This window comes from Pteropus vampyrus, unplaced genomic scaffold, assembly GCF_000151845.1.
Source record: "Pteropus vampyrus isolate Shadow unplaced genomic scaffold, Pvam_2.0 Scaffold64, whole genome shotgun sequence".
NCBI classification, from domain to species: Eukaryota; Metazoa; Chordata; class Mammalia; order Chiroptera; family Pteropodidae; genus Pteropus; species Pteropus vampyrus.
The window spans coordinates 1,754,776-1,782,164 of record NW_011888845.1 but is presented as its reverse complement, the minus strand read 5'-3'; the positions used below and the strand labels follow the sequence as shown (position 1 = coordinate 1,782,164).

Sequence of the window (27,389 nt, the reverse complement as noted above, 5' to 3'; positions counted from 1 at the left end):
ACTAACTGATCTTCTGCAAGTTATTTTATCTCTAAATTCCTCAGTGTGCTCCTTTCTAAAGTAGAGATAATAATATCTTGCCTGAGGAGTTATTGTAAAGATTAAAGATAATATATATTTAGCTAGCATGTAATAGGCCCTCAGTAATTGGTAGTGGACCAATATAGGGGCAAACATGTGCTTTGCTACTCATTGGGTATGTGACTTTGATCAGATCACTCAGTCCCCCATAGCCACATTTTGCCCCACTAGAGAACTTCTAAAGTTTCTACCTAAATGTAATATCCTAAGTTTTTTTTTTTTTTTTTAAATCCAAGAGTATACTTATTGTTTATTTCACAAAGCAGAACAAGATCCCAGACTTCTAGGCAGATAATGTAATGAAATCTAGAAAACCATTTGTGCTGTGTCTGTATGTTTTAAAATGAGTATGTAACACAATTGTCTTCCGTAGTGTAATGACAATGGAGGCCCACCAACATTTCAATAACGTTTGCAATTTGCTGACTTAAGAAGCTACTTCTTTCTTCCATGTATTTATTTGTCATTAATTAGATCCTAGTTCCCTCGAATGATTCACACAGAGGAATCTTTTCTGCTTTAATTTTATAATTTCTGCTCCTTCACATGTAATCCATCACCTGTAGTCTGCAAAATTTTATCAATTATCTCTACAGATGCATCAAATAATTCACCATTAATTATCTCTACAGATGCATCAAATAATTCACCATTACTATATCCTCTAGAGTTCATAAATGAATTAGTTCTCTTTTGTCATTAAACGTCTTTTGAATAGGCAAAAATATTTTTCTGCTTTTCTTACCTACTTAAATTTTCTATATGAAGAGTTTAACTTAAGAAAAGTAATTACTTATGTGGCTTATTTAATATGTTTTCTTTCATTCGATTTTCTGTTTCAGTCTGTGTCATATGAATGTAAGAGAGCAGATGTTTATGAGTGTGTTGTGTGTATATGTTCTAAAATATCAGCGTCCAAACCTGAAATATAGTTATTTAGGTAAATGCAAATATTTTAAAATTTGTGCTGTGAGCTTAGGGGAAAATTAGTGGATTTCTTAAAGTTACATCAAAGAATAAAAAGACACTTGTTAGTAAAAGTTAAACCGAATTGAAAATTAAATAATAACAAGATTTAAATAACATATGACTTTATATGCTGGACAGTATTTTATTCAAGGTTTAGCTGATAACTACAAAATAGAATGTAAAGATGAATAGTTAGTAGGGAATGATTTATATTGGATAAGTGGTTATATATGCAATATATATATATTCTGAAATAAAATTCTAATTCTGATACATCGAAATTCTTAATAGGGTTCTAAAATGTGATAGGAATATAGGAGGATATAATTGAGACTAAAATACTGAAACATTTTTTTTGCCATTACAAATTATCTTAATAATCAGCTTCAATATCCATTAGGGCTAATTTATTACATTTGAAATATGAAACTTTCTCTTTTGAAGAATCTGTCTGTCTCTTATTAGGGAGCATTACTTTTTCTTCTCCTTTTTCCCAGGTAGTCTTCTTTTTCTTTCCCCAAACATATTGCCTGATTAACTCTTTTAACTTTGCCTAATGCCTTCATTTTTTTCTTTACTTCTCCTAAAATGTAATAGTCTTACTAAAGAGGATTACCTCTATCATCTTTAAAATTTATTCTAAAAATCTATGATATTTCAAAAATATCATAGTATTTTAGAAATGTGGAATATTTTTTAATATCATTTTTAACAGAAAAATAAATATATTATTGTGTAATATAACAGACTGCATAGATGAAGCAAAATTATATTTGGTTGATATGGTCTTTATCAATATATAGAATACTGTACTGAAATAGAGCACTTAATTTAATCTCAGAGTATGCATTTTTATGTTTGTGCATGCATGTATGTGGAGAGAAAAAAATAAATTATCGTGTTTTTTCTTTGGAGGGGGGGTGTTGAATTAAAAGACCAAAATTGTTTTCTGAACTTGATGAGAAAGAAATGATGTTCACAAATATAGAGCTCATGTATTAATTGCTATCAATAGTCATTCTTTAGTTTGTTTATATTTCAACCATAAACTCATGAAAATCTACTATAATGCCTTTAACATCTGAAGATTGGTTTTGCAGCAAAATGATCCAAAACTAGTCTATTAAATGTATTTGGTTCAGAGTATGTTGTGGGATCAGGAAATCAATCCACTAGTGCTGACACTTAAATGCTCAATAAATGATATCTTTTGTTACTTCTATTCATCCCTCCTTTTTCTTCAAAAGATTACATTTGGTTAGGCATTCATGTCTCAGCTCATATCTACCCATTTTGAAAAAGGCATAGGGCCCCTGGTTTCTTTCTGATGAAGTGACTGAAATTCTACAAACAACATGAAATCACGTCCCTGCTCTTATTTACATTATCTTAGAGTCTTGTACTTAACCTTACCCAGTTCCCCCTCCCCAGTTAAAATTAGTCTTCTACTTTTCATTTCTTCCTTCCTTCATTATATAAAATCAATATTTATTAAATGCCTACCAGGTACCAACCATCCTCTGGTAACAAAAAGATGAGCCAAACATACCTGGTCTCTATTCTTATGGAGGTGACAGTCTAGGTGAGGTGGAGAGTTTAAGTTTTAAATGTAAAATTTATGTAGATGAATGAATGAACATATAAGTTGTATTGTATGGAATGTGAGGAAAAATCTTGAAAAACCAAAAACATATAGATAGATAAATAGATACATAGGTATAATTTAAGTTGTGGTAAATGGTATGAAGAAGAGAGACTAACTAGAATTTCTAACTTATATAAAGGAGCAGTGGTTACTCAGGACTAGAATGTTCTCCTTGTCATTGAACCCAAAACCTAATGGTTGAGTAAGAATTTGCAAAAGAGGAGCTAGTATGAAAAAGAATATAAGTGTGACTACAGAGTAGTTGTTAGTGGGAAAAGTCATGAAATATCATTGAAGAGTAAGTTAAAGACCAGGTCATGGAGAACCTGGAGAGGATTTTGTATCTTATAGAAATGCAACAGGAAATCATTGGGGAGTGATATGATTCAATTCTGCTTTAAAAATAATTCATTGCAATGCAAAGAGTGACTAGGAAAGATGCAAGAATGGAAGAAGTGAATATAGTAAGATGCTTAGTTAAGGCAAGATTTAATGGATTATTGTGTGGCAGTCAAGGTCAAAATGATGGAACGACTTTAAGTTATGGTTTGGAAGAGAAACAGCAAGGATAACTTAAATTTTTCTGTTTTGAGAAAAATATAGATGGAGAGGTACCCTCTACAGAGATGGGGGAGAATGAATAGGGAAAGACTCTTTTGTTGAAGAATGGGTAGAGATGAAGATTTAAGCTTTGAGTATATTACCTTTAATATGCCTGAAGACATGCAATTGAACAATTCAAGTAGACAAATTTGGAATTCAGAAGAAAAGTTCTCGTACTTATTCTACCCATACTTAATATTTGCGTAAAATAGGTGTCTCACTAGATTGTAATCTCTTTCTAGGTAAGAACTTTTTTTTGTTTTGAATTTTGGATCTTTCACAGTATTTTACACAAGACAGAGAATGGTCAAGGTGAAGAATAAAAGGAAATTGGCATATATTGTGCCCTGCTCTGCATAGGGAATAAACTAACTGTCTTTGGCTTAATCAACATAAGAAGGGCTATTGATTTTTACAGATAGTCAAACTGAAAAGCAATTAAATGACTTGCTAAAGATTACAAAGTAATTGGGCAACTCAGGCTATTTGTCTCCAGGGCTCAAAGATATTGAGGACTCACATTAAACCCTGATGCCTCCTTGAGGCTTTGGTAAACCTCATTCATTTAAAAAACGGAATATTATGTCAAACCTACTACATGTTAGGATTCTATTATACATAATAAATAGGGAAAATGCTTTTCCTTTGGAGCTTGTAGTTTAGTGTGGGAGGCAGATAATAAACAAGTCTCCATAAACTAGACAATATTTTTCTGTGAACAGGGCCATAAAGAAAATAAATAGGATGATATGGGAGGGAGTTGAATTTCTTTAGATGGGGCAGTTAAGACAGACCAAACTAAGCAAAAAATAATTTAGCAGAGACTCAAGGCTAACAAAAGAAAAGAATGTTCTAGCTAGAGAGGAAAGACTGTTACGAGGGGAGAAAAAAAAAAAAAAGACCTGTGCAAATTCTTAGGGTCAGCAAACAAGTCATGTATAATGTGACTGCAGAGACAATACTAGTCACGTAAATAATTATTCTCTTATGATTAAATACCATATTTTCTTGATGATTATTCATTTATGAATTGTCTATGGCTGCTTTCATATCCAACTAGCAGTTATGTAGTTTCAGCAGAGGCCTGATGACCCACAAAGATGTATTTAATTTTGACCCATAATTTTGCCAACCTCTACAATAGAGCATGGCCTGAACCTAATTTTAGAGTATGATTTTCATAGTTTTTGACCAATGGCCCGTACTTTATAGCATTGTGACTCTTTATAAAGCCACTCTATCATTATTAAAAAACATCTCTCCAAGTTAGTTTACTATTATACTTTTCTCTTCTCTCTATCTCTCTTCATTTATTTTTGGTATCTTTCCATGTTTATTTTTCTTTGCCCTCTAAAAGTGAGCCTTTCTTAAGCTACATTTCTCAGCTTTTTTCTGTCATCTCCTTGTCTGTATAGCTCACCCTCTCATTTCTTTCAGGTGTCTGTACAGATGTCAGCTTACCAATTCCGCTCATCATTCTTTTTCATATCATTTATCATTACCGACATTCTATCAAATTGTGTTTATTTATTCCTTGTCTGTCTTTCCCCAGATTCCATGCCAGTCCCATGAAGGCAGGGACTTTAACTGTTTTGTTCACTGATATACTTGCCCAGAACTGTGCCGGGCATGTAATAGGTACTCAATATCTACTGAATGAATGAATCTGTTTTATTCTCTCTTTAGGAGAACTTATCTATGTGTACATGAACAACTATTATTAGAAGGCATCTAATTTACATCTGTAAGTTCTAAACTTGATCATGCTCCAGATCACCAGATCTCTTAGCCTACAATATCATTTTCAGCCTTTTCTCCTACTTCTCTAACTAAATCTTTCTGCCCTATTAGAATGTAATTATTTTTCTAAGATATTATTCTCTTATTTCATGTCTTTGTTCGTGTCATTTCTTCTACCCAGTTAGTACAATTCTGACATTTCTGGAACATTGCAGGCCTTGTCCAGGCCCTAAGTCTGTACAGGCAGTTTCCTCTTCCCTTAGCTTCTACTCAACTGTCAAAACTTAATTGAGATTATACCTCTTCAGAAAGACCTTCCTTGGCCAACTGACCATGTTCCATCTTATCAGTTATTTCTCTCATGCCACCTATCATATTTAGAATCATCTGAATTCTTTGTTCACTTATCAATGTTACATATTCCCCACTAGATTGTGAACTCTTTAAGGGCAAAGACTTTGTATCTCTTACTTACTTCCTAAATCTTCAGTGGTAGGACAGTGCCTGGAACACTCTCAGAGCTCAACAGAGGTTTACTGGATGAATAAATTTCCAGAATTAACTCTTCAGTCTACAGTGATCTCTTTTCTCTTGTCAAGTGACTTTCCATGGCTATTACTCTTCTGGGAATGGATGATTCACTATCTAGAGAAGCCATTTAATTATCAACTTCAGTTGTTTACTGCCTGCCTTGATGCCTAACTTCTAATAGATTCCTGACGTTTTTCTCTAAGAAGTTATAAATACCCTTAAATCTCAAAAAAACTATATCACACACACACACACACACACACACACACACACACACACACACACACAGAGGTGCAATGCACATATATGAAAAGAGAAAGTCAGTAGTGTTACACATACAAAAGCTCTAATTTAAATTTTTTTTTAATTTCTTAATTACAGCTGACATACAATATTATATTAGTTTCAGGTGTATAACATAGTGATTAGATATTTTTATAAGTTATGAAGTGATCACCTCGATAAGTTTAATACTCATCTGACACCATACATAGTTATTACAATGTTATTGACTGTATTCCCTACGCTGTACTTGACATCTCTTTGACTGTTTTTATAAGTGGAAATTTGTACATCTTTAAACCTTCCCCCTTTCCACGCATCCCTCTCAAACCTCCCTCCTATCTGGCAACCATCAAAATGTTCTCTGTATCTTTGTTTTGTTTTTTGTTTATTTCATTTTTTTTGATTCCACATATAAGTGAAATCATATGGTATTTGTCTTTCTCTATCTAATTTATTTTACTTAGCATAATACCCTCTAGGTCCATCCATGCCGTTGCAAATGGCAAGATTTTATTCTTTTTTATGAGTGAGCAATATTACATTGTATGTATGTACCACATCTTCTTTATCTTTTCTTCTCTTGATAAATACTTAGGTTGCTTCCACACCTTGGCATTATTTTTATGCTTGGTTAATTATTACTTAGTGTTCCTTTCTCTGTTGGTCAGAAAGAGTATGCAATAAGTAACAGAAAAAGTGTAGTAACTAAAATGCTGTTAGAATGTATTTCTCTTTAAAGTGTAATATTTAAAAATAGCTTCTCCAATGTATGTCTAGGTAAACTTTTTCTGTGTAGGGCCAGATAGTAAGTATTTTAGGATTTGTAAACCATACATATGGTCTGTTCAGCTCTACCATTGTTATATGAAAGCAGCCCTAGGCAACATATAAATGAATGATGTGTGTGTTCCGATAAAACTTTATTTGTAGGCACTGAGATTTGGATTCGATTTAATTTACACATACCAAAATACAATATTCTTTATTTTTTTAACCATTTAAAAATGTGAAAATCATTTTTAGCTTGTAGACCATGCAAAAATAACTGATAGGACAGATTTGGCCTGTGGGTTGTAGTTTGCCACTCCCTGTTTTGAGACAGTTCAGCCTGAACAAGTGTCATGTGTGTGGAGTGGATATACCATGTGTGTCAGCATGATTACATGTTAGGAAAATAAGAGTGACCTGAGAAGAAGCTGAAGGAGTCCCCAGTAGACAGCACTAAAGTCTGACGAAAAGATCATGAGCAGAAATAAGAACCATGCCCAGCTGCGTAGAAGCTCCCAGGTTTTGAAATGGTTGAACAGAATTTAAAGCTGATGACTCACAAGTAATTTATAAGTTTTTTGTTTTTTTTTTTTATTATTATTTTGGTCCTGGAAAGGAATATGTATGATGGTTAATTATTTAAAGTTTCTATCTATCTATCTATCTATCTATCTATCTATCTATCTATCTATCATGTCATTAAAAACTAACAAGTCAAAAAAAGTGTCCTTGACATGCCATATACTTTCCTTACTACCTATCTAATTTGTCTACTTTGAAAAATCAGAAGATCCTGTTTTTTCTCTTTAAAACAATCTGTAAACTACTAATGGGAAGAACGTTTGTCATCTAATTCTCTGTGTGCCTCTCCTGGGACTTGGAGATCCTACACTGAGTAATGGTGATGGTAGAGGGAGCCCTCAGAGCACCAGAGTCCTTGCAGATGCCCCGCTTAGGGCTTTGCTTCCTTGAAAGTAATGGCTACTTGCTGCTCTCTAGCAAGCCAGTTCTCTCTTTTTAGTCCTCAAAATTCTAATCCCAACCTTTTGGGAAAGGAGACAGAGTAAATAAGAGAAAGTCGGGTGAAGAAGAGAGCAGTTGGAAATCTGTCTGTTTGAATTTCTGAATGTTTCCTATAAACTAAGGGTTTCCAATCCCTGGGCCATGGACCGATTCCCATCAGTGGCCTGTTAGGAATCAGACGTCACAGTGGGAGCTGAGCGGTGGGTGAGCAAGCAAGTGAAGCTTCATCTGTATTTGCAGCCACTCCCCAGTGCTAGCATCACTGCCTCAGCTCTACCTCAGATCATCAGGCATTAGATTCTCATAGGAGCACTGGTTCCTGATGTCAGAAAGGTTGGGGACCATTGCAGTATAAACCGCCATTGTAGAATCCTAAAATGTAATTTTTATAGTAATGGTTAAACATAAAGATTATGCTGGGCATGTTAAAGGATGGATAGATGATAGATAGATGGATAGATAGAGAGATAGACAAACAGACAGACCCCCTTTTGATAATACCATCCTTTAGTGGTATCTAGTTTTGATCTCCTGTTAGACAAGCAATATAGTTTTTATTTCCTCTACTTGAACCATTATGTATGTCTTTAATGCAAAAACATTACAGTAAGGCAAAATAAATTTGCTGTAAATTTGTTAAGTAAAATCAAACTACACCATACAGTGTAAAAATCATATACTTCTGAGTAGGCAAAATGAGATTTGGATCACAGTGTTACCACTTGAGTCCATGTCCTCATTTGTAAAGTGATGGTACAGATAATAACAATGAGAATACTGATAATAACAATACCTCTTAGGATTGTCTTAAATATCAAATCAGATATCATGGGTAAAGTACTTGGTCAAGTGCTTTGCTAAGAACTAGCACAGAGGAGGCATTTAATAAATAAGTGTTCAATAAATGTCAGCTGTCCTTCCCTTCCCTCCCAGATGCCCTCAGTATTTTACAAGGCAATCAACATCACTATATAAATATAAAAATCATGGCTTTTAAGCTTCTAAATGCCAGGGATTACACTACATGTAGACCCTGCTCAGTCCCTGTGTGCTTGCTATGGGTACATAAACAAAATTAGTAATTGCTTTCTAGCACACTGATGCAGCGCACCATGCCCTCCCTTCCATATTTTTCTTACAGGACTTCAAATCTGTGCAGGTGACCATCCGGTAAGATTGAGTGATGTTTTTCACAAGCAATTCTATTTTGTTGACTGGCCAACTTTCTAATATTGATGAGTCAAGACTCAATATGTAAGTGGTTTCCTCTGAATCAACATGAAAAATGAGACAAACTTTAAATGTATCAGAAATATAAATATAGTACTCCCCCCATCATCAACAGGGGATATATTGAGACCCCTAGTGGATGCCTGAAACCACAAGATAGTACTGAACCCTAGATATATTATGTTTTTTTTATACATACATACCTATGATAAAGTTTAATTATAAATTAGGCACATAAGAGATTAACAATAGCTAGTAGTAAAACAGAACAATTATAACAATATCTTATAATAGAAGTTAAGTGAATGTGGTCGCTCTCTCAAAATATCTTATTGTACTGTACTCTCCTTTTCACTTAAAGAAAGCACTTTATGGCTTCTCTTTGGCATATCTGAATTGCCAGCTTCACTACTCTTTCACTTTTGGGCCAATATTAAGTAAAATAAGTGTTACTTGAATACAAGCACTGCAATACTGTGTTGATTTTATAACTGAGACAGTTACTAAGTGACTAACAGTCAGTTAAGGTACACGGCTTGGATATGCTGGACAAAGGGATGATCCCAGGCTGGATGAAGCAGAATAGCATGAGATTTCATCACAATACTAAGAATGGCAAGCAATTTAAAACATAAATTGTTTGTTTCTGGAAGTTTCCACTTAATATTTTTGGACCACAATTGGCTGTGGGCAACTGAAACTGCAAAAAATGAAACCTGGGCTAAGGAGCGGGGCGACTAGTGTATAAGGCAACGATGAAAATAATAGTTGTTGGTGTGTCCTTTAAACTTCTGTATCCCCTACACATTTGTTTATGCTTATGAGGTGCCCCTGCCTGAGAGTTTCATTTACAGAATGTGAGTTACTCTGTTAAGCACTTAAATTACTGCCTGAAAGTGGTGCTTTTGAAGTTCTGTGGCCTTGACTGGAATGGAAATACTAAATTTGTCATTCGTGATACAGTCATTTCCTTTCTCAATTGAGACAATAGAATTTTAACCTGGCTGACTTTATGTAACCAGATAACCAGAAAAGGTAGCCCATTTTCTTTGGCACAATCTACAAGAGACAGAGACAGAGACAGAGAGAAGAGAAGGGAGGAGGAAGGAGGGAGAGAGAAGAGAAGAGAGAGAAAGAATGAGTAGAAAGAAACCCGTATTCAACACCCTCAGTAGTACATTTAAGTACTAAAGAATGAATTCTATTTAAGTGCACTTCCTGCCTTTGGTTATCTGAATACATTCAACATGAATTTTTAATATGTCATCTCATTTCTAAGGTCACTGAAGGACAACCAAAAAAGAATGTTTGATGAAAAAGCCAAAAATGTAATCATAATATGGAGTACACTGTGAGGTAGTTCCCTTGGACTTGATTGTGAGGAAACATACTCTAACAGAGGTAGGCAGCTCTTACATAGGACCATCCCTGCTGCAGGCACAGTTCTAGGCACCCTACTCTCACCTCTTGACAGATAGTAACTTACCTTATTTTATCCTCTAACATCCTGATGAGGTAGATAATATTATCATTCCCATGTTACAGAAGAGGAAATTGAGGCACAGAGAGGTTAGATTGTTTGCCCAATGTCACACAATTTATAAGATGAACATAGAATTTATCTTCTAAAATGAGACTTTTAAGAGTGATAGGGGATGCTAGTCATAATTATACAAAGCAGCAGAGATAAATTGACACTGCTCCCTTCCTTTAAAAAAATAACTGGGACATTATAGTTACTCTAATATATCAGGGATTTGAATCCAGGACCAAGTCAAGAACTCATACTTAAGCCACTCTGGTGAGTTGTCATTTTCCTTTATAGGCCCTCAATTGCCCATTTTGCTCATTCCCATAGTGTTCATCTATACACTCTTGCTCTCTAGTCTTTTCCTTCCATATACCTTCCATTTTGTCCGTGATGCAATTGATGTACAAATTAACTCCAACTCATATGTTCACTAGTCACATTATAAAGATGAATAGGACAGAATCCCCATTCTTCAGGACCTAATAAGGGCAAAGGAATAAAACCTCATCATATTCCTGAGGAATAAGGTTAGAAGCACCACTTTGCTTTGATGAAAAAAAGGAAGTCTCAGGGATTCCAATAAGAAAGAAATAAAGAAAAAATGACAAAAACCCAGCTCATATGCTTTTAGACTCATCTGCAAAGCTTTCTTATTCTTTTTGAAAAGCAAATATCTATACTGAAGCCAAATCCTTTGAGAGCATGGCCCATAACAGACAGGATGCTCTCAAAGGAATTTTGTACTGTATATCCAAATTCAAAATGAAAGTATTAAAATTGCAAAATGAAAATGCAGCTGCTTTTGCTCCAAGGTTTATCAGTGATGAGTCACCTATTTTTATTGCATAAGAAATCAAACCTAGTGTTGTAATGAAAACACGATACAGTGAATTTAGGGTAATTCTTGGTGCATTTAAGATGTGCCTATTTGTTCAGGGACACCGTGTCCTTTGAGGATTCTTCCAGGTACTTTAATCTTCTGTAAGAAAGGCATTTTCTCAGTATTTGGAGAAAGATGCTCTATATCTAAATACTCATAATGACTGGTTTTAATGCAGCAATTATTACAGAACAACAGTATGGAAATTTGCATTTATGCTTTGCATTTATGTCTTTTTGTCAGCATTGGACACATATATACTCTTCACATAGTTTAAGGCATTAATTTTTAATCTTACTTACTTCTTTAGTATTTACTTAACATATGAGCTTCCCAGTTCCTAAAAACTGTAACTGCATCTAAATATTACCTAAGACTTTCGGATAGTTAAACTCGGTGAAGAAAGGAAGAATTGTATGTTGGTTTGGTTCAAGGGTCTGGTACAAGGACTGAAAGAAGAAGAAAATAAAAGTCATCTTTAAATTATTTTTGCTCTGTGGAAATGGGTTTTTTGGGTAATCAATGGAGGGTCATGAAGAACCATAGTTTCATCTTAGGCATATTCCTAAGTATGTTTAAGGTAAAGATGTATAATTTTAAATACTTCATATTTTAAGGCATGTGTATATAGATAATTTGAAGGCTAGTATTTGAATCTTATCAGTCTATGAAGTCATATCCCCTTTTATAATGTATTTATTGAAAATATCATCTTTAAAACTATATTCCCACTAAAATTATAAATGTTTGGTTTTATGCTCAAGACTATGCATTTTAAAAGACTTTTGCACAAATTATATAATGATCCTAATTGATTTTTATGTCCCTTTAATCTAGACTGTTCAAAAGTACAATCTAATCTATATAGTCAGAATTTAACAGCTAATGTGCCTATAATTGAAGAAAGAATGCATTTTATAAAGTGAGATATGCACGTATATAAATATATCATTTTTATGTATTAAAGAATATATTATTCGACTAGCATTTATTCAAGATAAAGTGTTATATATTTGGTAGATAATGTTTTCTCTATTTGTTATTTCTTGTATTTATTTGGATATTTGTTTTGTTTCATTTTCTATCCAACATATACAAACAGAGGCATTATTAGACCTCAAGACCCAACAATTTATCTTTTATTTTCCTTTATAGTAAAAAACAGTCGTGTGACAGTCAAAAAAAAAACCTTTGTTTCTTTTCATGAGTTTTTTAGAGCAGAGAGGTGAAATAAATTTTATTTAACATGGAGACAACCAAAATCAGAGTCAAGGAATTTGGAAGCAGATGAACGTAAGAAACAATATGCCACCAATGTGCTGACCTGGTGATCTACATGCGTTGGTGGATTTGGACCCTTTAGGACACATAAACTGGGTCGTTTATGGACAATAAAGACTATATTGTTTGAAAAAATAAAGAAACCAAAATAATCACAGCTGTTATCCAAAAACAACATTTAATATCTGTAACTAATTTATATTTTACCAAGCATCCATTTTCTTTCAACATTTAGTTACAAAATCTCTTTTTAGGCTTATTATATCAAATTACAGGCCAAATGAAATTCCATCTTATGCTGATAATGGATGTGTATAATAGCCTGAAAGAGCTTTAACAAAGTACAATAATACATAACCAATTTAATATGGAACTAAGCCAGTGGTGCGGTAATATATTTATACAACTAATATTATTAAATTCTTAATTTTCATCTTCTCTTGATTTAAATTACAAGTTTCTTTAGAATGAAATCCACTTATAAAGAGCTTAATGGTTTCTCACTTTAGTTTTTCTAACTGTGATAGCTTTTAGAGTTTCCCCATCATCTTTCCATTTAAATTCTGCATGGGCAGCTGAAACTTTAATGTAGAACAAGTATGGATCTATGTAAAAGTTATAAAATTTGCATTTCTTAATTGAAAATACATATAATCAGTAAATGCTTAAGCATTTATCATCTTGATTTTATTATATGTCAAATATATATATTTGTGTATATATCTATATAAAATATGCAATGAAAACATTGAATATATATAATAAAAATATATTCAGGCATTATCAAGTATATTATTCATTGTTTTCTTAAATATATTAAAATGCTTATTTCAAGTAAAACACAATTCTTTATTCACATATATACATTTACTTAAATTGTGGGGTTACATTTTAAGAATTATTTGTTATTATTAATCTACTTGTTGAATATTTCTGCATGTTATATTAGCTCTATGGCTATAGCATTAGTGGTGCTTTATTATTTGAGTACTGACTGTTCTGTCTCCCAGAGCAATATGGCATTGTTTTCCATGTCTTCATGGTATTCCATCTAATCCATGAAAACTTTGTTCCTAAGACTATATGTAAATGTAGAAAATATGTTCAAAGACAAAGTTCAAATTTAAATACAATTTTAGTTTAGTCTATGAGTCAAGTGTGTTAATTGGAATATTTAACAAAAAAATACAGTATGGTCTTAAACAATTGAAATGGAAGCCAACTTTGAACAACTAGTATGGCAGTACCTGCTGGTCCTCTCAGAATATCCACCACACCATTGACCATCATTGTATGACTCCTGCTTAAAGCAACAAAAACCTAGGGTGATTAAGTAAAAGAATCAGCAACAACTTTGATGAATAGTGTCTAATAAGAAGAAATGTCTGTTTTGTAACTTTGATAAATATAATTTTGACTCAAAATGTTCTTCTGAATGTGAAGCAAGGTTTAATTTGATCAACTTTGATTACACTGGGAGATTTGAGTTGACATTATTACTTCTTTTTTATAGTTGCTAGCATTCAGAAGCTTCCTGCAGCCTCTGTTCTAACAGACATCAACTTCCCAATGAAAGGACGGAAGGGAATGGTTGACTGGGCAAGAAACTCAGAAGATAGGGTAGTTATTCCAAAAAGCATTTTTACTCCTGTGTCATCAAAAGGTAAATATGTAAGATAATTTGGGCTTTGAACAACACATTCTGACAAAATCATTTAATAAAACACTAGGCATAAATCTTGATATATTAAACAATTTAAAAACAGTCTGCATTCATTATTCTAATTCGTAAATATAGAAACACACTTGGTTTTTAAATCTCTGAATTCACTGGAGGAAAGACACTATAAAATTAAAAAGAAATACAAATGCAAATTATAGGCCTGAGCTTGACATGATTAAGTTTCAGTATTGATGGTTTTATTTATCTCAGTGTAAAGCACGCTGCCTGACGTTTTAACTTTAGGTATTGAAACGTGTTGCATTTTCCTTTCAAAGTTATTTTTATTTCTTCCTCACATTTGCTTCAGTTTGAAAATATTACTTTGGTATATAAAAACAAATTTAAAAAAATAAGTTATAAGAACATTTTCCTTAGCCTCTAAAATTAATGTCTATTTTCAACAGTGACACTGTGGTTTATTTTTACCTTGGAGACTTTGACCTTATGACAATGCTCAAAAAGGAATTGGCTCTCTTTCCCCATATCATTGGGAATTTAAACTCATAAGCTGCAAACAAAGCAGCTTCATATCTTAGTCTGGTGATGTACAATTACTTTCTGATGCAAAACCACTGAAATAACATCTTTTAGAACTACAATTCATGTGTGAGGTGTAGGGGCTAACCTGCCCCATTCATGGTTAGGAAGGCTTCTTTTCTACCCAACTTTGTATCAGCAAGTTTTGGAATCCCATTGTAGTTAGCAGATTAAAGTTTCATAAGACATAGTGTTTTCTCACCATTTCACTAATATTTTTTTTAATTTTATTCTTTCTAGAATTAGATGAATCATCAGTATTTGTTCTTGGAGCAGTCCTGTATAAAAACTTAGATCTAATTTTGCCTACTCTGAGGTAAGCTATAAAGTAATAAGCTGTTGTAATCTTTGTAAATTAGCCCAAATATGTGATTATGGCTCATTCTATGAAAATAGTCAAACAAGCTCTGGTAATGCAAAGGGCTTTTTCTTAAATAAAATACAAAATACCAAATTAATGAACAGCTTATTCTCATATTATGCATTTCAAAACAACTAAAGAAGAGAATTTTGGTCTGTGATTATAGCCCTGCAATTCTTTTGTAACTAATCATGACTTGCCTTAAAATGAGGGGGGAAAAAAGAGAAAAGAAAAAGAAAAGCCTTATGTCTCTATAATAGAATGGGTTGTTTTACAATTAATCTGTCTTCTCTATCTGTACTTAATGGCGCTGTTCATTAATGTTACATGAAACTGAAGAACTATCATGATGACTGGGAATAAGAATACTTATTTTTTTCTTCATTTGCACAAGTTCTCAATTTGCTTCTAAATAAATATTCCATTACAGTTACATTAAGAAAAATGCTGTTGTTCAATTAGAGGACTATTTTTGGAAGAAATTTATTGATTTCTCTCCTTGCAGTCATTCAAAGAAATAATTACAAGTAGTAATTCTACCAACATTCATTTATTTTCTCTACTGTCCTAACTACTTTACCTGATCTCACAGAAAACATCATTCACGTGACCTGTTTCATCAGGCATCATTTTTGGAGGCCTGAGAAAGTTATATTTTTGTTAAACAAAGCCACATTTGCAGTAAGCTCTTACATCCTCGTGAATAAAGCTTCATGTTTTTAGGGAGGAGAGACTGTGAATGATGTGTACAGTTAGACCAAGGGCATAACAAATGGTCTAATAAATAAAACCCATCAGAGTTCAGTCCAGCAGAAAAAGACCTCCCAAGGGAGCAACTGAGATTTTGCAGCAGCTGTGACTAGTCACAATTCTTTGGAGAAAATCTTTCTATGTGCAGTGAATTATTAATACAGTTGGTGAGTCATCGAGGGTCCCTTTTGAATGCAGTTTCTCCTTCACCTACAGAGACAATTGTGGGAAGTTTAGCTTTGTCTAACTTCTTTCTCTGAATGGAATTTGGATATGTTTGTATTTGTTTTTGTTCTACTAATAACAAATTTTCAAAACTAATAAGTTTACTCTTAACTTTTCCACTGGTTTATTAAAACGCATTTAAAGTTACACTGACTCTGTTTCTGATGTTCATTTGAGAAGAAATGTGCTAAAGTTAAAAGTATACCTAAATACTCAAAGTTAGACACTTATTTCTACAGGGAATTTATTTGTGTAAAGCTCATCTTTTAAGAATTCTATACTATACACTACTTAAAATTAGATGACTTGGGTTTTAATTTCAACTTGTCCAGTCACTCTGCAATCATCTGCCTTCAGTTCAACATTAAAATAAAAGCAAGTTCATGTGCAATATTTACCCTATTTGCTGCTGAGGGATATAATGAATGCAAATAAATTATTCAATGTAAAGTACTTCAGATTGTAAATTCATTTCCCTACATGTCTAACAAAGTTGCATTATGATTAATCTTGTTTTGTATAATACCATAGCACACACTCACCTACACAAATGAAATCAGCTTATTCCAAGTTTCATAATTTTTACAGTCAAGGGAATTGGAATTTATCTAGGGATATCAGCCTTTTGTAAAGAGAAAAATAAAACATTTTTTTTAACTCATGGCAGAGGCATTGGTCACTTACAACTTATGAGTAGAATTAATGAATACATTATGGATTATTTAATGGATAAAGCAGGAAATAGTTCAAAGCACTGGCTCCCCTAATACCACCTGTGACATAAAGGATTGAAGATTAGCCTTTGGGCAAGTCACTGACTTTTTTTATCTGTAAATCGTGGAATTGAACTCAAAAATTCTTTTCCATCTTCAAAAATTCCCTGTTTTTATTACAATAAAATTATGGAATTTTAGAGTTCTGACATATTCTTTAGCTTGAAGTTCTTAACCTTTGTATAAGAATTATAAATATGTATACTTACTCATACTTTCTAGGTATAAAGTAATTAGTTAAATAACTTGGAAAACAATATTTACATTTAGAATCATTGACTAGAAATAATGACAGTCGAATGCTCAAGATGAAATGTTTAAGTACTATTTGAAAGGTGAAATATTAGCACTTATTTCTCATTTTCTTTTATTACATACAGTAAAACAATGAAACTGAGCATTTTCAGGCTTGTTTTTCCTTTTCAAAAAATTTTTCCAGAAAGTTTAGTGAGTAACCGTACTAAATTTAGATCTGCTAAATAAGAGTAAGCCTTTTAAAGGACAGGGCTGATATCTTTGTTTTATAGTCATTCAGCAAACATTTACTAAGCAGAAACCCTACTAACCTTATTGCCTTAATTCTTTAAAATCTACAATCAAAACTCTCAGAATAGTGCTTAATAATTAATAAAGATCCAAGAAGTGTTTAGCAGAATAATTATCTTATCTGATACAATACCCTATATAAACAATTTTTTAAACTAAGTGACATGGAAATTTGGTGTTTATACTATAAAAATATTTTAGGAACAGAGAAATAAAATACATATATCTTGTTTTACTGTATAAATTTGACTCTGAAGTGCACCCAATAGGAGAGGAAATTTCTTATTCAAATAAAAAAAAATACAAATTTGCTCTATATATTTACTTATTATTTACCAAATTTTTATGACACATTTTCTTCAGTGATCATTTTACTAATTATCTGTTGAAATTTTCGGCGGAAAGTTTCCCACACACAGAATAACGTTAGGCTTGCTGTTGAATTTCCAGTGATTTTATATTTTGATATCATCATTTTCAAAACAATACTTTGCATAATTTCCCTCATGGGGACTAGAAAGAAGAACTTGACATAATGTTTTGAGTAGATATAATTTAGAAATTTTCCTTCATACAAAGACAGAAATAACTGCATGTTGACTCTTTTATTTAGATACTTCTTTCTTCACTTGCCCTAATATGCATTCAGCTATTCTTCGAGCTGCATTTTTTATTTTACCATTTGATTGTCTTCCCTTTTACAATGAAGTATATTTGAATTGTCCCTTCACTGAAGGAAGTGTACTCTACAGGAATCCAAACTAAATATGTGCTTTTCTCAGCCTCCCAATTTTCTTCTTCTTCAGAATAATTTCTTATAGTTAAAAAGCACAGAACCAGTGGATATTAGTGCTGCAAGGCCCTTTAAAGGTTAGTACCCTCCAGAACTCTAATTTTACACATGAGAGTACTGAGCTCCTTATTACTTCAGTGACCTGCCTAAGATTTTATGTCCACTATGTGACTGAGTTATAATCCAACTCGTCTTCTGTCTGCCAAAACCAGTACTCTTCCACTGTCTTGCTGCCTCTATGATGCTAATATTCATTCCTTTAAGCAGTAAAAATCATGCACTTGTGTATTAGTGTGAATACCCATGTGTTTTCTGTAGAAAATCTTGCCAGGGCCAAGAGGAAGTGGCCAAGACTCCAGGCTTAAGGAGTCTTGGAGTCAGCTATGTGGCCCCAAACCAGGCTATTGACACCAAAGCCTGAGGCTGTCACTCTTCCACCCCCTTGACCATTTTTGGGCCCAGGTGAAGGTTGGCCAGCTTAGGCCAGAGGGTCCTTAGGGGAAGATGAGATCAGCTACACACAGGTCTCACACATGTCAGGGAACTAACAATCACTCACAGCTTGGTGAACACTTAAACTGGTGAAGATTTTTTAACAGTAAAAACATTTTAGTAGGACAATTTGGCAATATCAAAAGGCTTTAAAAATGAATTGTCATTTATACAGCAATGCTACTTCTAAGAATTTATCTTATGGAAATTATCTCTAAGGAAAAAGTGTATCCAAGCATATACTCAAGCTAAAGAGTCCCAGAAACAGTTGTAAACAATCCATTTTCTGATTCATTTGATAAAGTCAGGTTCCAGTTTTATAGGAAAATTACAATACTTTTGAGTATGGTAGCGATGTCTAGTTTTCCTGGTAGGACAAATAGAAGATATAATCCTGTTTTTTAAAAAAGAAAGCACTTTAATGAAGCTATTAACATTCAAGATATTGCAATGTATCTCATTAAAATTATATACAAATTCCACTTTAGTATTAAAATGCCAGAAAAAAATACAGCTGAACAAAAAACAGCATTCTCATAAGGCAGTGGTTGTTTGAAAATTATTTTGTAAAAAGAAACAAATTCCAGTAATGCAAAATCACATGAATTTTCTGTCAAGTGCACTAACCTAATAAAGATAAATCATGTGGAATTTTATTTTTTTATACTTAGAAAATGGAACTCATTTGTGTTTTCGATATCATAGGAATTAAAAGCAACCGAGAAAAGCAATTGAACTAAATAATATTGGAAATAATAGAAAAACAAAAACATAATCACTTTTATACCAATACATCCTGAAGGCAATCAACTTGAAGTAGCAAGTTCTCTCAAGAGCATCTGTTCTTCAGTTTCCCGACCTAAACTTTGAAACTTGCTTCCTCATTCTGCATTTGCAATGAAATATTATATTTTTGTGAAGTTCTGTATCTTTTTGTAGTGTCCTCTCATGGGGAAATTAAAATCATCCATGGAGAAAATAAATTTACATGACTGGTACTACAAAATAGTGTAATATTACATAGTCAGTATATTATTTACAAAAATCTGAGTTTAATTTGGCCATACCTTTTTAAAGTAGTTTTAAATCCCTGATTATTTAGTTTCTTTGTGGTTCTAAGTGTTATATTCTTAGCAAACCTAACTTGAAATTCTATTTAGTTCAAATCTCTGAGTTAGCCCAGTACTCTTTTTCAGCAGCCATCAACTTTTTTGTTTTAAAAACAAATGCATTTAGCGTAATAATTTTGATAAAGTCCCCATTTTCCAGAATTTATATGCAGTCATCTATTTTATTATGGTTTTATTTAATAGAAGTTATATGAACTATAATTCTAAAAATGGAGAGACTATAGTAATTTTAATAATTTTAATTAAATAGTTAACATCTTTTTACTGTACCATACCTGGCTATACTTTATTTGTACAGTTAGGCATAATCCCCTCCAGTAATGTTTCTTCTATAATGCTACATTGCATTTTGTTAATGTGGTTAAAAACACATAATATGAAATTTACCCTTTTAACTATATTTAAACATACAGAATAGTAGTGTTCACTGTATTGACCTTATTGTGAAAAAAATCTCTAAAATATTTTCTCTTGCAAAATTGAAACTCTGTATTCCTTAAACAACAACTCACATTTTACCTCCTCCCCCATCCTGGAAACCACCATTCTAATTTCTGTTTCTAAAAAATAGACTACTTTAGATGCCTCATATAAGAGGAATCATGTAGTATTTGCCTTTTTGTGACTGGCTCATTTCACTTAGCATCATGTGCTGGAAGGTCAACCATGTTGTACCATACAATAGAGTTTCCTTCTTTTTTAAGGCTGGATACAATTCCATTGTCTGTATATACCACATTTTCTTCATTCATCTTTCAGTGGGCATTTAGGATGTGTCCTCCTTTTGGCTGTTATGAATAGTGGTGCAGTGAACATGGGTGTGCAAATCTTTTTGAGATCCTGTTTCCAATTCTTTGAATTTATACCCAGAAGTGGGATTTCTGGATCATATAGTAATTCAATATTTGATTTTCCGAAGCCTCTCCATATTGTTTTTCATAGCAGCTGCACCATTTTACATCCCCACCAATAGTGTATAGGGCTTCCAATTTCTCTACAACTTTGCCAACATTTGTTATTTTCTATCTATTTGATAATGGTGGGAAGTGATATCTCACTATGGTTTTGGTATGCATTTTTCTGATGATTAGTGATGTTGAGTATCTTTTTATATAATTTTTTGGCCATTTGTGTATTTTCTTTAGAGATATCTATTTAAGCCTTTTGCCCATTTTAAAAATCTTATTATTTGTTTTTGTTATTGAGTTTTAGGATTTTCTTTTATATTCGCAATATTAATCCTTTATCAGACATACGGCTTATAAATATTCTTATTAGGTAGATTGCCTTTTCACTCTGTTGATTGTTTCCTTTATTGCATAGAAGTTTTTATGTTTGATGTATTACCATTTATATATTTTAACTTTTGTTGCTTGTACTTTGGTGTCATATCAAAAAAAATCATTGCCAAATTCAATGTCATGAAGAATTTTTACTTATGTTATCTTCTAGAGATTTTAAAGTTTCAGGTCTTATGTTTAGATCTTCAATCTTGAGTTAATTTTGCATATGATACAACGTAAGGGTCCAACTTTATTAATTTGCATATGAATATTGAGTTTCCCCAGCACCATTTGTTGAAAAGATTAGCCTTTCCCCATCGTGTAGCCTTGATATCCTTATTAAAGATAATTTGACCATGGATGAGAGGGTTTATTTCTGGGCTCTCTATTTTAGTCCATTGGTCTTTACTGACGTACCATACTATTTTGACTTTATGTAGCTTTGTAATATGTTTTGAAATCAGGAAGTATGAGGCCTCCAGCTTTGTTTCTCTTCCTAAAGAGTTTTTGACTATTTAGGTTTTTTGAGATCTCATATGAATATTAGGATTTTTTTCCTATTTCTGCAAAAAAAAAAGTCGTTTAGATTTTGATAGGAATTGCGTTGATCTATAGATTGCTTTGGGTAGTATGGACATTTTAGCAATATTATTGAGTCTTCCAAACTGTGAACATGGGATGTCTTTCCATTCATTTGTGTCTTCTCTGATTTTGTTCGGCAATATTTTTTGGTTTTCAGTGTACAAGTCTTTCACTTTCTTGGTTAATTCTTAAATGTTTTATTCTGTTTGATGCTATTGTAAATGGGATTTTTTACATTTCTTTTGGATTACTCATCATTAGTGTATAGAATTGCAACTTATATTGTATGTTGATGTAAACTGTAATTTTTTCTAGTTTATTATTTCTGCAGGTTTTTTTGTGGAATCTTTAAGGTTTTCTATATATAAAATCATTTCATTGGCAAAAAGATTATTTTGCTTCTTCCTTTCCAATTTGGTTGAACTTTATTTCTCTTTCTTGCATAATTGCTTAGGATAGGGATCCTAGTACTATGCTGAATAGAAGTAGCCATAGATGGCATCCTTACCTTGTTCCTGATCTTTCATTGAACGCTTTCTGTTTTTCACCATTGAGTATGATTTAGCTGTAGATATTTCATATGTGACCTTGACTATGTTGAAGTATATTCCTTCTGTATCTAATTAGTTGAAAGTTTTTTTAATCATAAAGAATGTTGATTTTTAAAAAATGTTTTTACTGTATCAATTGAGATGACTATGTGGTTTTGTCCATTCTGCTAATGTAGTGTATTACATTGACTGATTTTCACATGTTAAACCATCCTTGCATCTCAGAGATAAACTCCACTTGATCATGGTGTATAATCTTTTTAATATGTTGCTGAATTTGTTTTGCTAGTATTTTGTTTAATTTTTTTTCTATCAATCTGTAAGAGTATAGGCCAGTAGTTTTCATTTCTTGTAATATCTCTTTCCTGATTTTGGTATCAGGGTAATGCTGTTTTGAATTATTCCCTTGCCTTCAGTGTTTTAGAAGAGTTTGAGAAGAAATTCTTTTTTACGTGTTAGGTGGAATTTTTCAGTGAACCCATTTAGTCCTGAGCTTTTTGTTATTGTTATTGGGAGGTTTTTGATTACTGATGCAATCTTACTAGTTATAGGTATGTTTATATTTTTATTTCTTTATGAATCAGTCTTAGCAGGTTGTTATGTTTATAGGAATTTATTAATTTCTTTAAAGTTATTTAGTTTATTGGTATATAATTGTTCATTGTCTCATGATCCTTTTTATCTGTGGCATCAATTGTAATGTCTGATTTTTGTTATTTGAGCTTTACCTCTTTTTTATTAGTTAGTCTAGCTAAGAGCTTGTCAAATTTATTGATCTCTAATGTTTTTCTATTCTCTATTTCATTTATTTATGATCTAATCTTTGTTATTTTCTTCCTTCTAACTTTGGGTTTAGTTTGTTTTTGTTCTACTTGCTTGAGATATAAAATTTGGTTGTTGACTTGAGATCTTTTTTTTCTTTTTAAATGGAGTCATTTAGTCCTATATATTTCTGTCTTAGTCTTGCTATTGCTACATCCCATATGTTTTGGAATGTTTTATTTTTATTTTCATTTGTCTCAAGGTATTTTCTAATTTCCCTTTCGATTTGTTTTTTGACCCATTGATAGTTTAAGAGTGTATTGTTTAATTTTTACATATTTGTAAATTTTTCAGTTTTCCTTTGATTTCTAGTTTCATTTCACTGTGGTCAGAAAAGGAACTTTGTTTGATTTCAATTATCTTAAATTTGTTAAGACTTTTTTTGTGGCCTCACCTGAGATCTATCCAGGAGAATGCTCTATATGCATTTGAGAAGAATGTATATTCTGCTGTTGTTGAATAGAGTGTTATGTCTATTAGGTCCAATCGGTCTATAATGTTGTTCAAGTTCTCTGTTTTTATATGTCTACTTGCAGGTTAATCTATTCATAATTAAAGTGAAATATTATATTGAGATATTCTATTATTATTGTGTTACTATCTATTTCTTCCTTAAGTCTGTCACTGTTTGCTTCATATATTTGGGTGCTTTGCTATAAGTTAGTTATATGTTTATAATTGTTCTATTTTTCTGTTGAATTGACCCTTTTATCATTATATAATGATTTTAATTGTCTCATTACAGTTTTTGACTTATTGTTTATTTTGTGTGCTATAAATATAGCCATCCTGCTCTCTTTTGGTTACCATTTGCATGAAATATTGTTTTCCGTCTTTCACTTTCAGCCTATGTATATTCTTATATCTAAAGTGAGTCTCTTGTAAACAGCATTATTGTATTTTATAAACGAATTTTACTTTCTTTGAGATGGGGTTCATGTACCCTACGCTCCTTAAGCCTTTGTAAAAATTGTGAAGAATATGTTAGGTCTATTTTGAGTGGGTTATTCTACACATTATTAAATGTTTTAGATACCAAGTAGTACAAATCTCAAGGACAGGAAAGAGTTTTATTACTTTAGTCATGAAATCCATTTGGTTGTAAGATCTGCTTTCCTAGCAGTGAATACAAATGTGTACATAGCCAGGAAGTGTTAGTAGATCACAAAGCTTGACATGGCACATAAGGAGCCAGCTACTCACTTATGCAAATTAGATTAAATTGATGGAATAAATTAAAGGTAATTTTGTACACTATACAAGTTTTTAAAAGGATACCATTGCATAATGTAAATTTTCTTATTTTCCTTCATTAAGTATTTTAATACCATAACATTAGAATTACATTTAAATCAGCTTGATCAAAAGTTCGATTTTTTTTAGTGTGCATTTAATAAGACATTCATATATCTGTTAGCACTAAAACATGACCAGTTTAGTGCAAAAGAACATATATAAATGCTAGGTACAAATCTTGCCCTCATTGAACTTATAATCTTGTGGAAGGGGACATACATAGATAGCATTAATGGATATTGTGGTAGAGGTAGACACATGTTAATAGCACAGTCAGAGGTACTCATATAAATGTGATAAGAACATCCATCTGCATAAATATTTTGACATGCATCCTTCCCAATTGTATTCTAAATAAGCTAGCACGTGTGCACATGCACAAGCATGCGCACACACACACACACACACACACACACACACACACAAAGTGAAAGCCGTAAGACAGATTCCATCCTCCAGGGTCCATCTCCATCAGGCCAGTTGAATAGCTGATGAACCTGACACAGAGTAACATACCTGAAGGAGGCTGCTTATCTTAGCTACTTCGCTTTCCAAAGCCCAATTTCCCAGGTCCAAAATCCATATATGTCTATACATATAAAGAGAATTTCATAAATATATTGACCAAATTATAAATTTCTATTTAGAATACCCATATCCATTTTTTTTCTGGTAAACTATAGATTTATGCAACTTTTAAAATAATGTAAAATATCTGTAAACTATCAAATTTAACTACCATTTATTAATTAAAATTAGCAGTTGAGTTAAATTAGCATTGGGTTTTATTTATAGCAGAAAATGGGATTATAAATAAAACCAGAATGAATAGGCAGATTGAATTTAGGTGATCTGTAAATATTTTTGTTTCAGGTAAACAAACCAGAACTGAAACACTTTCATGTTAGTCTGGAAAAAAAAACAAACAAACAAAAAAAAACTTGCATCTGTGGGCTCAGGACTCATCTATAATTTTTTTTGGTGGTGACAGATGGACATTCTCCCCAACTCCAAGCCATATACACCTTGTCATTCTCTGAGAATCCTGTCAGAACTGCTAATATAATTAATTGTCCAGTATCACCTCACAGCTTTGTTAATTCCACCATTCTTACTTGATCTCCTGATCACTTTTACTAACAGAGAAGCAGAGAAGAACAAGTTTGCAAAGATAGCTTGGCATTTAGAGCTTTCTTTCATACTTTTCTTGATACACCTTACCTTCAAATAACTCATTTAGTATTATGTGAAATAAAGGGCAATAAACCAGCTCTCTTAGTTTGCAACTACCTTCCCCATGAGAAATATAAAAACAAATTTATACTTTGTTGTTTTTTACTGTTTACTGTTAGGCTGGATATCAAGTTTCTTGAGTGTTTAAGAATTTGTTGACACCATTAAATACATGAGACATGGGTTAAAAATGTTATCTCACTCAAAATATGTTTATAGTTTCTCTGTTACTAAATATAGTAAATTCTTCCAACTGTGGCATACTTAGCATTTTTTTTTTTTTGGTGAAATCATGTGGCAAAAAAACATTGCATAAGAGAACATTTTTATAAAGAACGTGAGGTTCAACATTGTTTTACAATATTAGATTTATATGACTTTGATGGTACAGCCATTTTAGAAAACAATATGGCAACAACTTATAAAATTAAACTGCTTTTACTACATGATCAAACAATTTCAGTTCTAGGTATTTACCCAAGATAAATGAAAATACATGTCCATATAGGAAATATGTATGCCAATTATTTATAATAGCCAACTATGAATAGCTACTATTCATAAAAGCTAAAAATCAAAAGCAACCAAAAATTCACTTACTTATTTGATCAATAGACCACAAATTGTGGTATATTTGTATTATGAACTATTACTCAGCTATGAAGAGTAATAAAGTGGATGAATCTCAAAAACATTATGCTAAGTGAATTAAATCAAACACAAAGTCTATGTACTATATTATTCTATTTAAATGAAATTATAGAAAAGGCATAATTATAGTGACAACATGTCCATGGTTACCTGGAACCCTGGAAGTGGGAGGAGATCAAGTGCAAAGAGGCTCAAAGAAACTGTTCAGATTGTCTTGTTATGGTGGTGCTTACATGGTAGTAGACAATTACCAAAAGCATTAAACAGCCCACTTAAAATTGGTGAATTTTATTATCTATAAATAATGTCTTGAACAACAAACAAGGGAAACAATTAAAGAACTGTCTTTGATACCTGTTATTAATTATTCAGAATACCACATGCTCTATGGAAGAGCAAGTGGTTTGTTTCAAATCAGAAAGGAGGGATGGAAACGTGCACACACAGATATGTATATGTGACTTATATTTCTTCAAATAGCTAAAAGTACAATAAAATCTTTAAATTACTAAATAATAGTTGATGTGTAGCATTTTATACAAGTTGAATGAAAATCTATATATGCAAGAGAGTTGGTTTAGTTTTACATATTTATATTTATGTATAATTTTTGGAGCTTATAAATGTAATTATGTTTAAAACTTTTTTTTGAGAGGACTATACTTGGTAAGATATTTCTAAAGCCAAAGATGTTCCTTACATTAAGTATATTCAGATGAAGAAGTAGCCTGTAAATCTCTATTGCTGAAATGAATGATGGTCAGTAATTATCAACAGTATTTATTTATGTTTAAACTCTACTTGCTTTCATACTATACTACATTCTAGTCATTCATCTTAATGAATTTTGAGATAGTCTTAAAAATGCCAAGACAGCACTTTGCAAGAAGAATATTTGGTTTCCTGGAGAACAAAACTGTTAGGTCCACCTCGAGATCAATGGATTATATCCATTTAAAGATTGCCTGAAGGTTTAAATTCACAATTCATCTCTCTCATAGATGAATTAGATTTAAGTCATCGAAAGCTCCTCAGTACACTTGCGTTTTCATTTTTCCTGCATCTAAAATGGTA

At 32.2% G+C, this 27,389-nt stretch overlaps 1 protein-coding gene across 2 annotated transcripts in view; it reads left to right on the top strand.

Annotated features, from left to right (window-relative positions):
- Positions 1-27,389, top strand: part of ADGRB3 (adhesion G protein-coupled receptor B3) — a 693,186-nt gene that overhangs the window by 363,110 nt on the left and 302,687 nt on the right. For both annotated transcript variants that reach the window (XM_011361182.1, XM_011361183.1), the window contains 2 exons: positions 14,081-14,230; positions 15,068-15,143. In XM_011361182.1, the coding sequence (XP_011359484.1) occupies positions 14,081-14,230; positions 15,068-15,143 (226 nt within the window). The remainder of the gene's footprint in view (positions 1-14,080; positions 14,231-15,067; positions 15,144-27,389) is intronic.